Raw genomic sequence first — 16,568 nt, forward strand, 5'->3', positions numbered from 1 at the left:
GGCGGCGGCTCACTGTGGGCGTAGGGCATGGGCAGTGGGGCGCGAGATGGAAGACGGGGACGGCCTCGTCGACGATGGAGTCCGGTGGGGCAGCTCCAGCGAGGGGTCGAGGAGGAAGACGGCGAGGCAGCGCTCCGATGAGGTGGCGTCGCGGAGGAGGTCGGAGGCATGGTGGGCGGAGACAAGCGGCGTCAGGGGCATTTCCCCCGATCTGGATCGGGAGGACAGAGGGAGGAGAGGGGGCAAGTGGGGGGAAGTGGGTGTCGGTGGGTTAGGTCACGGGGTGAGGGGATATGGGAAGTGGGGGTGGCCGGCTGGCTGGTTGGGCCAGCTGGGCCGGCCGGGCGGCCTAGTGGCCGGTTAGGCCGTGGCCCGGGGGTGTTTTCCCTTTTTCTTTTATTTCTATTTTCTTTGTTTTCTTTTGTTTTTATTTATTACTTTCCTTTACTATTTTAATTTGTTTTAAAGTATCCAGACAATTTGTAAAAGCATGATTTCTTCACCATAAATACCTAGGCATTAATTGGCACAACCCGAACATTTTAGTTTTAATATTTGAAAAAAATTATTGTTTGCTTGATTTTTAATTTGAATTTGAATGGTATCAAACTAACGCGACATTAGCCACGGTAATCGAGGTGATGTGGCATCATTAGCAGAGGTTCATTGTAGCTTAAGTATCCGGGCATCACAATCAAGAACTCTCATGTATTGATGAAAACATAAGAGGTTCAGATCTGAAATCATGGCACTCGTGCCCTAGTGACAAGCATTAAGCATAGCAAAGTCATAGCAACATCAATCTCAGAACATAGTGGATACTAGGGATCAAACCCTAACAAAACTAACTCGATTACATGATAAATCTCATCCAACCCATCACCGCCCAGCAAGCCTACGTTGGAATTACTCACACATGGTGGTGAGCATCATGCAATTGGTGATGGAGGAAGGTTGATGATGACGATGGCGACGAATTCCCCTCTCCGGAGCCCCGAACGAACAACAGATCAGCCCTCCCGAGAGAGTTTAGGGCTTGGCGGAGGCTCCGTATCATAAAACGCGATGAATCCTTCTCTCTGGGTTTTTTCTCCCTGAAAGTGAATATATGGAGTCAGGGTTGAGGTTGGTGGAGCGTCAGGGGGCCACGAGGCAGGGGGCGCGCCCCCCACCCTCGTGGACAGGTGGAGGCCCCCTGACGTGGATCTTCCTTCCAGTATTTTTTATATATTCCAAAATAATTCTCCGTTCATTTTCAGGTCATTCCGAGAACTTTTATTTCTGCACAAAAATAACACCATGGCAATTCTGCTGAAAGCAGCATCAGTCCAGGTTAGTTCCATTCAAATCATGCAAGTTAGAGTCCAAAACAAGGGCAAAAGTGTTTGAAAAAGTAGATACGACGGAGACGTATCAAAATATTGCGTTCCCCAACAAAAAGTTCATCAGTTTTGAAAAAATATCATTAGTTTTGGAAAAGTTCATTCAATTTAGCAAAAGAAAAAGAATAAAAAAATGAACAAAATCCTTTCAAATAAAAAATAAAAAATAAATAGAAACAGAAAAAACAAATAGATGTAAGGAGGATGAATGTAACTAAGTAGATAAGGTGAGGAAGGCGAGTGGTTAGTGCAACCTATGAATGACCAGGAGGTCTCTAGTTCGAATCTAAGCGAATTGTTTCTTTTAACAAATGCACCGAATCTCACCAAATAGGGATTGCCCCTAAAAAACTCAAACGGTTCCCATAAACCCGATTTTGTTACTGATCCCATATAATCACCTCTCTCGTCTCGCACATTTATGGGATGAAAGCCTTCCTTTATAATTTTGACGGGTGGATAACCGCGTGAAACTTCATGATGCACCGGGCCGGACCGTCGCTACCGCGTCGTCGTCATGCTGTGTCACTGCCACCTCCACGCTGTCGATGGGCGTCGGGCCACTACGCAGGCACGCCGCTGCCACGCGATGGTGTCCCCGCTAGGGGGTTTCTCACCATGTCATCTCCCGGCCCACGGGCTCAAGACTCCATGTCGGTTTAGGAGTGGGGCACACCAAACGACCCATGACGCATCAATGGTTCACTCCCAAAGACTTGTCGTGTACCCCAAGATGTCAGATTCATCGTAAACTCGATTTTCTCATATGTTGCCGACTAGCATAATGTAACCCTAGACCCCCTGGTATATATAAGCCGATGGGTAGGACTCATAAAGGACACACAACAATCTCATGGTAGATCATTTGTACTTTGAACTTTCAATCCAAAGCAATAAAGACAAGCAGGATGTAGGGTGTTAACTCTTCGGATAATCTAAACCTGGGTAACACCTTGTGTCTTTGTCATTGTCGTATCTAGACGCTTAATTCGGGATCCCATACCTGAGATCTTCTGGATTTAGCTCTGTCATTGGTGGCCCATGCTGGTCCTGCTAAGTAGTCATCACTATACGATGGGGATCAAGATCAGAGAACACATCGGTACCGGTGCTACTTTCATGCCAGGACATATCTTCTTCTTCGGCAACATCACCCTCCTCGTTGACTCGACCGGCCACCTAGGCCAGGTCGAAACCTTTGCTCATGACCGGGTCGTCAGATTCGGGAACATGGAGTACACAACGGTTTCACGCGGGGAGCTGGTCTTCACGCATTGAGTGTCAAACCAGGTCGAAAATTTGCCCGGATGTTAAATCTGATCCAGGACAATTGTGAAAAATCCTCATCGGACCTAGCTTCAAGTTAGGACCCAACGACACCTCCCAAGGCCCAGATGTCAGATCAGGCCAAGGATGAAAAACCGAGATCCATGTCAGATTGGATCTTGGAAAAGCTTCCTCTGGTCCCGATGTCAGATCGGATCCAAGAAGAATGTGAGAAACTTCTAGTACATGAGATGTTAGATCAGATTTAGAAAACTAAATATATGAGACAGTGAGGTCTAGGCATATGATCATATTAGGAATCGCTGGGGAGGGTCAGGTTTTTTGACACACCCACCACCCATCTCGTCGCCAATGTTGAGGATCTAAGCGAAGTCCTCGCAAGTGCCTCTGACAAAATCGGCGACGAGGAGGTTGGCGAGTCCTCAGACAACCCACCAATAGCCATGCTCATAGGCAAGTGGACAGATACCTCCACCTACAACATCTACATGGCAGACACCCTAGACAACAACAACGGCAGGGGTGGCAACGACAACGACAACAAAAACGAGGGCGGTCGATGTCTACTACACAACCTTCTTCTTTTAGATGTTGTTGGGCCTCCAAGTTCAGAGGTTTGTAGGACATTAGCAAATTTCCCTCAAGTGGATGACCTAAGGTTTATCAATCCGTGGGAGGCGTAGGATGAAGATGGTCTCTCTCAAACAACCCTGCAACCAAATAGCAAAGAGTCTCTTGTGTCCCCAACACACCCAATACAATGGTAAATTGTATAGGTGCACTAGTTCGGCGAAGAGATGGTGATACAAGTGCAATATGGATGGTAGATATATGTTTTTGTAATCTGAAAATATAAAAACAGCAAGGTAACTAATGATAAAAGTGAGCACAAACGGTATTGCAATGCTAGGAAACAAGGCCTAGGGTTCATACTTTCATTAGTGCAAGTTCTCTCAACAATAATAACATAATTGGATCATATAACTATCCCTCAACATGCAACAAAGAATCACTCCAAAGTCACTAATAGCGGAGAACAAACGAAGAGATTATGGTAGGGTACGAAACCACCTCAAAGTTATTCTTTCTGATCGATCTAGTCAAGAGTCCGTAGTAAAATAACACGAAGCTATTCTTCCTGTTCAATCTATCCTAGAGTTCGTACTAGAATAACACCTTAAGACACAAATCAACCAAAACCATAATGTCACCTAGATACTCCAATGTCACCTCAAGTATACGTGGGTATGATTATACGATATGCATCACACAATCTCAGATTCATCTATTCAACCAACACAAAGAACTTCAAAGAGTGCCCCAAAGTTTCTACCGGAGAGTCAAGACGAAAACGTGTGCCAACCCCTATGCATAAGTTCACGAGGTCACGGAACTCTCAAGTTGATCACCAAAACATACATCAAGTGGATCACGTGATATCCCATTGTCACCACAGATAAGCACATGCAAGACATACATCAAGTGTTCTCAAATCCTTAAAGACTCAATCCGATAATATAACTTCAAAGGGAAAACTCAATCCGTTACAAGAAGGTAGAGGGGGAGAAACATCATAAGATCCAACTATAGTAGCAAAGCTCGTGATACATCAAGATCGTGCCAAATCAAGAACACGAGAGAGAGATCAAACACATAGCTACTGGTACATACCCTCAGCCCCGAGGGTGAACTACTCCCTCCTCGTCATGGAGAGCGCCGGGATGATGAAGATGGCCACCGGAGAGGGATTCCCCCCTCCGGCAGGGTGCCGGAACGGGTCTAGATTGATTTCCGGTGGCTACAGAGGCTTGCGGTGGCGGAACTCCCAATCTAGGTTTCTTTCTGGAAGTTTGGGGTTATATAAGAGGTGTTGGAGTCGGGAACAAGTCAGGGGGTCCCCGAGGCGGCCACGAGGTAGGGGGCGCGCCCAAGGGGGTAGGGCGTGCCCCCCACCCTCGTGGTGGCCTCGGGACTCTTCTGGCACATCTCCGGTGCTCCATGAGCTTCTTCTGGTCCAAAAATGATCTCCGTGAAATTTCAGGTCAATTGGACTCTGTTTGGTTTTCCTTTTTTGCGATACTCAAAAACAAGGAAAAAACAGAAACTGGCACTAGGCTCTAGGTTAATAGGTTAGTCCCAATAATCATATAAAATAGCATATAAATGCATATAAAACATCCAAGGTTGATAATATAATAGCATGGAACAATCAAAAATTATAGATACGTTGGAGACGTATCAAGCATCCCCAAGCTTAATTCTTGTTCGTCCTCGAGTAGGTAAATGATACAAATAGAATTTTTGATGTGGAATGCTACCTAACATATTTATCAATGTAATCTTCTTTATTGTGGCAAGAATATTCAGATCCATAAGATTCAAGATAAAAGTTTAATATTGGCATAAAAATAATAATACTTCAATCATACTAACTAAGCAATTATGTCTTCTCAAAATAACATGGCCAAAGAAATCTTATCCCTACAAAATCATATAGTTTGGATATGCTTCATTTTTGTCACACAAAAAAGCTCTCATCATGCACAACCCCAATGACAAGCCAAGCAATTGTTTCATACTTTAGTAATCTCAAACCTTTTTCAACTTTCACGCAATACATGAGCGTGAGCCATGGACATAGCACTATGGGTGGAATAGAATATAATGATGGGGGTTGTGTGGAGAAGACAAAAAAGGAGAAAGTCTCACATTGACGCGGCTAATCAACGGCTATGGAGATGCCCATCAATTGATGTCAATGCGAGGAGTAGGGATTGCCATGCAACGGATGCACTAGAGCTATAAATGTATGAAAGCTCAACAAAAGAAACTAAGTGGGTGTGCATCCAACTTGCTTGCTCACGAAGACCTAGGGCATTTGTGGAAGCCCATTGTTGGAATATACAAGCCAGTTCTATAATGAAAAATTCCCACTAGTATATGAAAGTGACAAAACAAGAGACTCTCTATCATAAAGATCATGGTGCTACTTTGAAGCACAAGTGTGGAAAAAAAGGATAGTAGCATTGTCCCTTTTATTTCTTTTTTTGTTTTTTTATTTGGCCTTTTTTGGCCCTTTTTTTCTTTTTTGGGACAATGCTCTATTAATGATGATCATCACACTTCTATTTATTTACAACTCAAAGATTACAACTCGATACTAGAACAAGATACGACTCTATATGAATGCCTCCAGCGGTGTACCGGGATGGGCAATGAATCAAGAGTGACATGTATGATAAATTATGCATGGTGGCTTTGCCACAAATACGATGTCAACTACATGATCATGCAAGGCAATATGAATTGTGTGTCATGCTGAACGGAACGGTGGAAAGTTGCATGGCAATATATCTCGGAATGGCTATGGAAATGCCATAATAGGTAGGTATGGTGGCTGTTTTGAGGAATATATAAGGAGGTTTATGTGTGACAGAGCATAGCATATCACGGGGGTTGGATGCACCGGCGAAGTTTGCACCAACTCTCAAGGTGAGAAATGGCAATGTGTGATACCGAAGAGGCTAGCAATGATGGAAGGATGAGAGTGCGTATAATCCATGGGCTCAACATTAGTCATAAAGAACTCACATACTTATTGCAAAAATCTACAAGTCATCAAAAACCAAGCACTACGTGCATGCTCCTAGGGGGATAGATTGGTAGGAAAAGACCATCGCTCGTCCCCGACCGCCACTCATAAGGAAGGCAATCAAAGAAACACCTCATGCTTCAAATTTGTCACACAACGATTACCATACATGCATGCTACGGGACTTGCAAACCTCAACACAAGTATTTCTCAAATTCACAATTACTCAACTAGCACGACTCTAATATTACCATCTTCATATCTCAAAACAATTATCAAGTATCAAAATTCTCATAGTATTCAATGCACTTATATGAAATTTTTTATTTTACCCATCTTGGATGCCTATCATATTAGGACTAATTTTATAACTCAAACAAATTACCATGCTGTTATAAAAGACTCTCAAAATAATATAAGTGAAGCATGAGAGTTCATCTATTTCTATAAAATAAAACCACTGACATGCTCTAAGAAGATATAAGTGAGGCACTAGAGCAAACGACAAACTACTCCGAAAAATATAAGTGAAGATCAATGAGTAGTCGAATGGTTATGCAACTATGTGAAGACTCTCTAACATTTAATAATTTCAGATTCTGGTATTTTATTCAAACAGCAAGCAAAACAAAAGAAAATAAAATGACGCTCCAAGCAAAACACATATCATGTGGTGAATAAAAATGTAGCTCCAAGTAAAGTTACCGATGAACGAAGACGAAAGAGGGGATGTCATCTGGGCATCCCCAAGCTTAGGCTCTTGGTTGTCCTTGAATATTACCTTGTGGTTCCTTGTGCATCCCCAATCTTAGGCTCTTGCCACTCCTTATTCCATAGTCCATCGAATCTTTAACCAAAACTTCAAAACTTCACAACACAAAACTTAACAGAAAACTTGTAAGCTCCGTTAGTATAAGAAAATAAACCACCACTTAGGTACTGTTGTGAAATCATTATAAATTCATAATGGTGTAATATCTACTGTATTCCAACTTCTTTATGGTTCATACCCTCTGATACTACTCATAGATTCATCAAAATAAGCAAACAACACAATGAAAACAGAATCTGTCAAAAACAGAACAATCTGTAGTAATCTATATCATTCAAATACTTCTATCACACCAAAAATTCTGAAATAAATTTGTGGACCTGAGGAATTTTTCTATTTATCATCTGCAAAAAATCAACCTAATTGCACTCTCCAGTGAAAAATGGTAGCTAATCTCGTGAGCGCAAAGGTTTCTGTTTTTTACAGCAAGATCGCAAAGACTTCACCCAAGTCTTCCCAAAGGTTCTTCTTGGCACAAACACTAATTAAAAAATAAAACCACATCTAAAAAGTGGCTAGATGAATTATTTATTACTAAACAGGAGCAAAAAGCAAAGAATAAAAATAAAATTGGGTTGCCTCCCAACAAGCGCTATCGTTTAACGCCCCTAGCTAGGCATGATGATTTCAATGATGCTCACATAAAAGATAAGAATTGAAACATAAAGAGAGCATCATGAAGAATATAACTAGCACATTTAAGCCTAACCCACTTCCTATGCGTAGAGATTTTGTGAGCAAACAACTTATGGGAACAAGAATCAACTTGCATAGGAAGGTAAAACAAGCATAACTTCAGGATTTTAAGCACATAGAGAGGAAACTTGATATTGTTGCAACTCCCACAGCATATATTCCTCCCTCATAAGAATTTTTAGTAACATCATGAACGAATTCAACAATATAACTATCACATAAAACATTCTTTTCATGATCTACAAGCATAGAAAATTTACTATTCTCCACATAAGCAAAATTCTTCTCATTCGGAATAGTGGGAGTATCATAAGAAACTCGAATACTATAAATTGTTTCCACATTAAAAGAGTAATGTTCAGAAAAAGGGTAATCATAATCATGACAAGTTTTATAAATATAATCATCACTACTTTTTGTAGCATAAGTGTCATCACAATAATCATCATAAGTAGCAACTTTGTTCTCATCATAATCAATTGAAACCTCTTCCAAGATAGTGGAATCATTACTAAATAAAGTCATGACCTCTCCAAATCCACTTTATAATTATTACAATAAGATTCAACATCCTCCAAAATAGTGGGATCATTACTTCCTAAAGTTGACATTCTTCCGAATCCACTTTCATCAATATAATCATCATAAATTGGAGGCATGCTATCATCATAGTAAATTTGCTCATCAAAACTTGGGAGACTAAAAATATCATCTTCATTAATCATAGCATCCCCAAGCTTGGGCTTTTTCATATCATAAGCATAATCACTCTCATCATTAATAGTATGGATAGCACCAATAATATAACAATTATCATCATCACAATGAGTAATAGGAGCAACATCATTTGGGAGGAATACCTTATTACCTTTGCTTCTCCGTCTTTTCTTTTTCTTCTTCACATCATGTGTGGGTTTAATCCTCTTTTTGGAGCTCGTTATTAATGAGATTGGTTGAATAGAAGGCTCCTCCTCGTTACCTGATTCATCATAAGAAATAATAGGAGGATATTGGGAAGTCTCTTCCCTTTCATTAGTATTCTCTTCATCTTCTATTTGTTTTCTTGTCTTTATGTAATTGGCAATATGAGGATTTTCAATGCAATTCACTGCACAATACATATAAATTTCCTCTAGATCAAAATCAAGAACATTATCGAGGGCAAATTCTGGAATATCCTTAATTATACATTTCATTTCTTCATAACCCAGAAACAAACTAAGTTTATTATGATGCGCAAGGGAAATCAAGTCATCGCAATTTTTGGACATGATTCGATCATGAAACAATTTGCATTGGATATTTAAATGACCACATTCATTGCAAAGTTCACAAGGATGGCCAAGAAATTTAAATTTTCAGCACAAACATCTAGCCTTTCTTGCAACCAATTAGTTTCTAAATACTTATGCCTCTTGCAAAATCTATCTTCCCTATTTGGTGTGTACTTGCAAACTCTATGCACTCCACAAAAATTGACATGCTTATAAGAGACATTTTCATCATGACTAGTGCAATCATCATTAGTATCATGGATATTCAAAGAGCTCATACTAACAACATTGCAATCATGCTCATCATACAAAGATTTAGTGCCAAACATTCCAATGCATTCTTCTTCTAACACTTTGGCACAATTATCGGAATACTTATTTTCATGAAAGACATAAAAAAGACGAAGCATATGAGGCAACCTTAATTCTATTTTTTTGTAGTTTTCTTTTATAACTAAACTAGCGATAAAATAAGAAACTAAAAGATTCGATTGCAAGATCTAAAGATATACCTTCAAGCGCTAACCTCCCCGGCAACGGCTCCATAAAAGAGCTTGATGTCTACTACACAACCTTCTTCTTGTAGACGTTGTTGGGCCTCCAAGTGCAGAGGTTTGTAGGACAGTGGCAAATTTCCCTCAAGTGGATGACCTAAGGTTTATCAATCCGTGGGAGGCGTAGGATGAAGATGGTCTCTCTCAAACAACCCTGCAACCAAATAGCAAAGAGTCTCTTGTGTCCCCAACACACCCAATACAATGGTAAATTGTATAGATGCACTAGTTCGGCGAAGAGATGGTGATACAAGTGCAATATGGATGGTAGATGTAGGTTTTTGTAATCTGAAAATATAAAAACAGCAAGGTAACTGCAATGCTAGGAAACAAGGCCTAGGGTTCATACTTTCACTAGTGCAAGTTCTCTCAACAATAATAACATAATTGGATCATATAACTATCCCTCAACATGCAACAAAGAGTCACTCCAAAGTCACTAATAGCGGAGAACAAAGGAAGAGATTATGGTAGGGTACGAAACCACCTCAAAGTTATTCTTTCTGATCGATCTAGTCAAGAGTCCGTAGTAAAATAATGCGAAGCTATTCTTTCCGTTCAATCTATCCTAGAGTTCGTACTAGAATAACACCTTAAGACACAAATCAACCAAAACCCTATTGTCACCTAGATACTCCAATGTCACCTCAAGTATCGGTCGGTATGATTATACGATATGCATCACACAATCTCAGATTCATCTATTCAACCAACACAAAGAACTTCAAAGAGTGCCCCAAAGTTTCTATCTGAGAGTCAAGACGAAAACGTGTGACAACCCCTATGCACAAGTTCACGAGGTCACGGAACTCGCAAGTTGATCAGCAAAACCATACATCAAGTGGATCACGTGATATCCCATTGTCACCACAGATAAGCACATGCAAGACATATATCAAGTGTTCTCAAATCCTTAAAGACTCAATCTGATAAGATAACTTTAAAGGGAAAACTCAATCCATTACAAGAAGGTAGAGGGAGAGAAACATCATAAGATCCAACTATAGTAGCAAAGCTCGCGGTACATCAAGATCGTGCCAAATCAAGAACACGAGAGAGAGAGAGAGAGAGAGAGAGAGAGAGAGAGAGATCAAACACATAGCTACTGGTACATACCCTCAGCCCCGAGGGTGAACTACTCCCTCCTCATCATGGAGAGCGCCGGGATGATGAAGATGGCCACCAGAGAGGGATTCCCCCTCCGGCAGGGTGCCGAAACGGGTCTAGATTGGTTTTTAGTGGCTACAGAGGCTTGCGGTGGCGGAACTCCCAACCTAGGTTTCTTTCTGAAAGTTTGGGGTTATATAAGAGGTGTTGGAGTTGGGATCAAGTCAGGGGGGGTCCCCGAGGCGGCCACGAGGTAGGGGCGCGCCCAGGGGGGTAGGGCGTGCCCCCACCCTCGTGGTGGCCTCGGGACTCTTCTGGCCCATCTCCGGTACTCCGTGGGCTTCTTCTGGTCTAAAAATGATCTTCGTGAAATTTCATGTCAATTGGACTCCGTTTGGTTTTCCTTTTCTGCGATACTCAAAAATAAGGAAAAAACAGAAACTGGCATTGGGCTCTAAGTTAATAGGTTAGTCTCAAAAATTATATAAAATAGCATATAAATGCATATAACCATCCAAGGTTGATAATATAATAGCATGGAACAATCAAAAATTATAGATACGTTGGAGACGTATCAACGGTGATGATGGCAATAATGGCGGGAACGTCAATAGCAATGGCGGCAACGGCAATCCCGATGACAACGCAGGCAACCTCTAAGCGATCTCGGCCCCGACGACCATGACATCTTGAACGAATCGCTCAACAACCCCAATCACACTATAAAAATGTGTGCTATTTTGTGACAAAAATCCTAGTGAAGGACCAAAAAATGTCACTTAAGATAATTTTCTATGACAGGTTTCCATCTCCGGTTGATTTCCTCCTGGATTAGCCTGGCATTAAATGCGCCTATCTTCCTTGTCGGTTGGTAGGCCCCTGGAGGGCCCACAAGAGCAGAGCTAGCGCTCGCGAAGATTGAAGGCGCTCAGGGACGGACCTGGGCACTTCCCTTGGGTCCTTAAATCTTCTTTGTGGCCATTGAAGTTGGGGTTGTACAGATTAGGGGTTGTGAACAATGTGAGATCGCCCAGCTCGAGCTGGATGAGGGCATGTGCTCGGAAAGGCCTGATCACTGGTCCTTGGCGTTGTCTCCTGGGACCTTGCTTCTTGGGCCCCATGGTTCCAAGTCCGACCCATTTCAACATGCTCGAGGGACCCCGTTTCCCGTATTGCTGACATCCGATGTGTGCCGTGTTAGCCATGATGGCTGCATCAGAGTGGGGACAAAACCACAACATTTTTATTTTGGGCGACGTTGCTCCACCGTCGACACGCCACTCACCGCTACTACGTACACACAACCAACATATTTTTTACTTTTTTTTACTATGCTCGAAGGTGGATCTATTTTTTTTAGCATCATGTGGATCTATTTTTGAAGAGGAAAGTATCGTTTTCCCCCTGAAATCCTCTGCAATGGACCAATTTCCCCCTCAACTCTAATACTGGATCAATCAGCCCCTCAAATCTGTAAAACCGGATCAATTCTCCCCTAAGGTGGTTTCAGACTTGATTTGAAGTGGTTTTGACCCATACCATGCATTTCTCTGGATTGACCGTGCACTTCGCTTCAGAACAGTTGGGTGGAGATGACTGCTTCAGTGCGTCGAGCTCGCCTCCGTGGCCGGCATGCTCGCCGCTCGTCGTCTTCTTGGTCTCCACCAGGCTGCCGCTGATGTACTCCTGCTCGATACCTACAACCACGCTGATGCTCCTCGAGAAGCTGTCCGCCATCGTGCCGCTGGTCAGGTCCGACCGTCCGCAAGGGAACCGCTCTGTGTGCCTCGCACCACCCGGATTGGTGCCCCGCTCGGCCGCCGTAGAAGATGAGGTGCATCAGCACCGTGGACGCGCGCATCCGGCCGCCCGCGATCACGCCCTTGTGATAGGCCTGCATCCTCTTCCTCCGGCAAGCGGCAATGGTGTTCGAGGTGGCAGCCTTGCGGGCATCATTTTGATGAGCGTCTCTAGCGTGTCGGGGCTGTTGGACGACGGCGGCGACGAGATCTTGTCGGCTCCGAGATCTGTCATAGGCTGTTGCGGCGGAGACGGCTCGGGGCCCCGGTGCCGGCCGCATTTCTCGCCGGTCTGCGTGGCCGCGTTCGCGTTCGCCCCAGCGCCGCTGCGCGCGGCGGCCACCCAGTACTGGTCGAGGTCGAAGGAGCTCTAGTTCTTGCGCCGGCCGTGAGCCTTGCTAATGGCCGCTTTGGGCAGCTTGTTCTCGTTCCCGGCCTGGCAGCTCGAGGTGGAGGAGGACGAGGATGAGCAGGCGAAGGCGTCGCGCGGGTAGGCTGGCGCGGGAAGGAGGCGGAGCAGCTCGGAGCCCTTGAGCACGTACTGGGCACCGCTGGCAGGTGCACGGGATCGTCGGCGGTGAGTCGTGCCAGACGTAGCCGGTCTTGTAACTCTGCTTGGAGGACCAGGAGTAGTAGGCGTCCATCATGCCAGCGCCCCGGAGCACGGTCAGCCTAGTCAAGGAGTTCAGTCAACGAGAAGTGCACGGCCTGGGTCCAAACCACTCAAAATCAAGTCCAAAACCACCATAGGGGGAAATTGATCCGGTTTTAAAGATTTGAGGGGCTGATTGATCCGATATTAGAGTTGAGGGGGAAACTGGTCCATTAGAAAGGATTTCAGGGGGAAAATGATACTTTCCTCATTTTTGAAAGAAAAAAAGAGCAACAACAAGGCCATTTGTCGGCCCAGCTAACACAGCCCACCATCACACAATTCCGGTCACTCCAAAAACAAAAAAACATCCCACACTTGACTTTGCCGTTCCCCGAAACCTCCCGCAGCCATGGCGCGCCGCCACCTTCGCATCCCCCTCCTCCCGCTCGTCTCCGGCAACCCCCACGCCCCCACCCCCCTCCACCTCCGCCATGCCTTCTGCTCCTCCGCCGCCGCCCCCACTATCGACGCAGCATCTCCCGCATCCGTCTCCGCCGTGGAGACCCCGGAACAAGGCCCGGCAGCAACGGCCGCGCCGGGGACGGAGGCAGAGGCCTTGGAGTCGGCCCCGGCCCGTGCCCTCCGGGAGGAGGAGCCCCTGCACGAGAAGATCCTCCACATGATCCGCCGCCGCAAGTGGACAACCCGCATGGAGAACTCGGTCCGCCTGCTCTCCCCGACTCTCTCGGCGCCGCTCGTCCACGGCGTGATCTCCGCCGCGGCCGCCGCCAACCGCGCCGACCTCTCGCTCCAGTTCTTCCGCTTCGCGTACCGCCGCGCCGGGTTCCGCCCGGAGCCGGCCACCTTCGCGCTCCTCGTCCCGATCCTCGCGTCCAAGAGCATGCTCAACCACGCCCGCTGCATCCTCCTCGAGAGCATGCCGTCCTTCTCCATCCCCCTTGAAGAGGCCACGGTCGCGGCCCTCGTCGCCGCCTACGGCAAGGCCGGCATCCCGCAGGAGGCCGTCAAGCTCTTCCGCCTGATGCCCGAGCTGGGCATCGCCCGCACCGCGCTCTCCTACAACGCCGTGCTCAAGGCCATTCTCTGCCGCGGCCGCGAGGCCATGGCCAGGCGGATCTACAACGCCATGATCGCCGACGGCGTCGTCCCGGACTTGTCCACCTACAACACGCTGATCTGGGGCTTCGGCCTGTGCAAAAAGATGGAGTCCGCCGTGAGGGTCTTTGGGGACATGAAGGGCCACGGGGTGACGCCTGATGTGACGACCTACAACACCCTGCTCAATGCCTGGGTGCGGACAGGTGATATGGAGAGTGCACGGAATGTGTTTGATGAAATGCCGGGCGCTGGCTTTGAGCAGAACTCAATCTCATACAATGTCATGATCAAGGGATATGTTGAGGCGAACAAGGTTGAGGAGGCAGTGGGGTTGTTCAAGGAGATGGGGGAGAAGGGGCTGAGGTTGAGCGAGAAGACGTTTGCTGCATTGATGCCAGGGCTTTGTGATGACGAGGGGAAGACTGCGGAGGCCCGGAAGGCAGTGGAGGATATGGCAGAGCGGCGACTCACGCCAAAGGACAAATCGGTGTTTCTGAGGCTTGTGTCGACATTGTGCAAAGCTGGAGATTTGGATGGGGCATTGGAGGTGCATAAGAAGAGCGGGCAGTTCAAGCATGTCCTGCTGGACCCGAGGCAGTACGGTGTGCTGATGGAGAGCTTGTGTGCAGGTGGTAAGTGTGATGGTGCTGTGGAGGTGCTCGATGAGCTTCTTGAGAAGGGCACACTGCTTAGCCCAAAGAGTCCAGTGCTGGAAGCATCGGCTTATAATCCAGTGATCGAGTATCTGTGCAACAACGGAAATACCAACAAGGCTGAGACGTTCTTCAGGCAGCTGATGAAGAAAGGTGTGGATGACAAGTCTGCATTCAACAGTCTTATCCGTGGGCATGCAAAGGAAGGTGCACTGGAGGCTGCAAAGGAGATTCTGGCCATTATGACACGCCGTGGTGTCCCTACTGACCCCCATTCGCATGCACTGCTTATTGATAGCTTCCTGAAGAAAAATGAGCCAGCTGATGCAAAGACAGCATTGGACAGCATGATGGTGCATGGTCACTTACCAAGGCCAGCTCTGTTCCAGTCTGTCATGGTGTCGCTTTTCAATGCTGGCCGGGTTCAGACCGCAAGTAGGGTCATGAAGAGTATGATCGAGAAGGGGGTTACTGAGAATATGGATGTGGCACATAAGATCTTGGAAGCTCTCTTCATGAGGGGTCATGTGGAGGAGGCGATTGGTCGCGTCAATCTGATGCTGGAAAATGGCTTTATGCCTGATCTGGACAAGTTGCTTGTTTCCCTTTGCCAGAAGGACAAGGTGATGGAGGCACATAAGCTGGCTGATTTTGCATTGGACCGGGACTTCGAAGTTAGCTTCTCAACCTATGACAAAGTCCTGGAAGCCCTGTACACTGAGGAGAAGACATTGCCAGCCTACTCCATGCTCTGCAAGATCAAGCACAAAGGAGGTGTTGTAGACCAGAAGGGCTGTGATGCTTTGATGGATAGCTTAAAAGCTGGAGGATACTCTAAGCAAGCTGACATTTTGTCTAGGATCTTGGTAGAGAATGGATCTTCAACATCCAAGAGGGGCAAAAACTCTGCCATGGGTGCGTAGCGAGGTTTCAGAATTCATGGGAGATCCTGTTTGCTTTTTTAATTGAAGAAGAAAAGAAATCAGCTCTTTGTTTGTTTCGTCAATGCCTGTTGGGCCATCTGTCAAATGAGGATTTTCATCCTAGCTCAAGCAAGATTGGTAAATTTACCTTTCTCACGAAAACCCTGATTTAATCTTGCACCATGTCTTAGCGAAGAAACATGTTTAATAATTGAGGCAGATGTGCTTCTTATGAATTTAGTTCAGAATTACATCTATAATATCCTGTTACTTCATTCTTTATAAGTGGCTGTACTAAAGATAGCCCAGAATTTTGTTCTGTTTTGGCATGATGCCAAAGGAAGGCTTTGATCCACATTGTATGCTGCTGTTATTTCACCTTGTTAAACATTTCAACCTTCAAATGTATCTCTTTGTTATATCTCGTCTTCAGTGAAAGATAGAGTGGTAGCCACCATCAACACAAGAAGTACAAAGCCACCCACTGATGATGTAGCTGCACAAATACAGTGTACAGGTAATCAGCACATTATCTAATGATAGAAAACCGCAGCTTACGGATTTAATGAGGATAAGAGAATGTAGGAGTGAGAATAGCTAATATAATTTATCTGTAGCAGATACTTTTCTTTGTTCCAAACAAAAAGTGCAGCCAAAGGAAAATTTGAATTGAAGTGGTACCTGCAATGAACAATAAGATCTCATTGATGGCTTTGCAGTGCATAAAAGGCAAAGTAACTTTGTTTTGGCCAATG

General features: G+C 45.2%; 1 protein-coding gene and 1 pseudogene across 1 annotated transcript; one reads left to right on the forward strand and one right to left on the reverse strand.

The window, feature by feature from the left end:
* Nucleotides 1–12,230: 12,230 nt before the first annotated feature.
* Nucleotides 12,231–13,529, reverse strand: LOC119283680 (annotated as a pseudogene).
* Nucleotides 13,506–16,168, forward strand: LOC119286872 (pentatricopeptide repeat-containing protein At2g37230-like). Its single transcript, XM_037566343.1, has one exon. The coding sequence runs from the start codon at nt 13,528–13,530 to the stop codon at nt 15,811–15,813; it is 2,286 nt and encodes a 761-aa protein (XP_037422240.1). The 5' UTR covers nt 13,506–13,527; the 3' UTR covers nt 15,814–16,168.
* Nucleotides 16,169–16,568: the final 400 nt, after the last annotated feature.

The sequence above is a fragment of the Triticum dicoccoides genome, chromosome 4A (genome assembly GCF_002162155.2).
Source record: "Triticum dicoccoides isolate Atlit2015 ecotype Zavitan chromosome 4A, WEW_v2.0, whole genome shotgun sequence".
In the NCBI taxonomy this organism is placed as follows: domain Eukaryota; kingdom Viridiplantae; phylum Streptophyta; class Magnoliopsida; order Poales; family Poaceae; genus Triticum; species Triticum dicoccoides.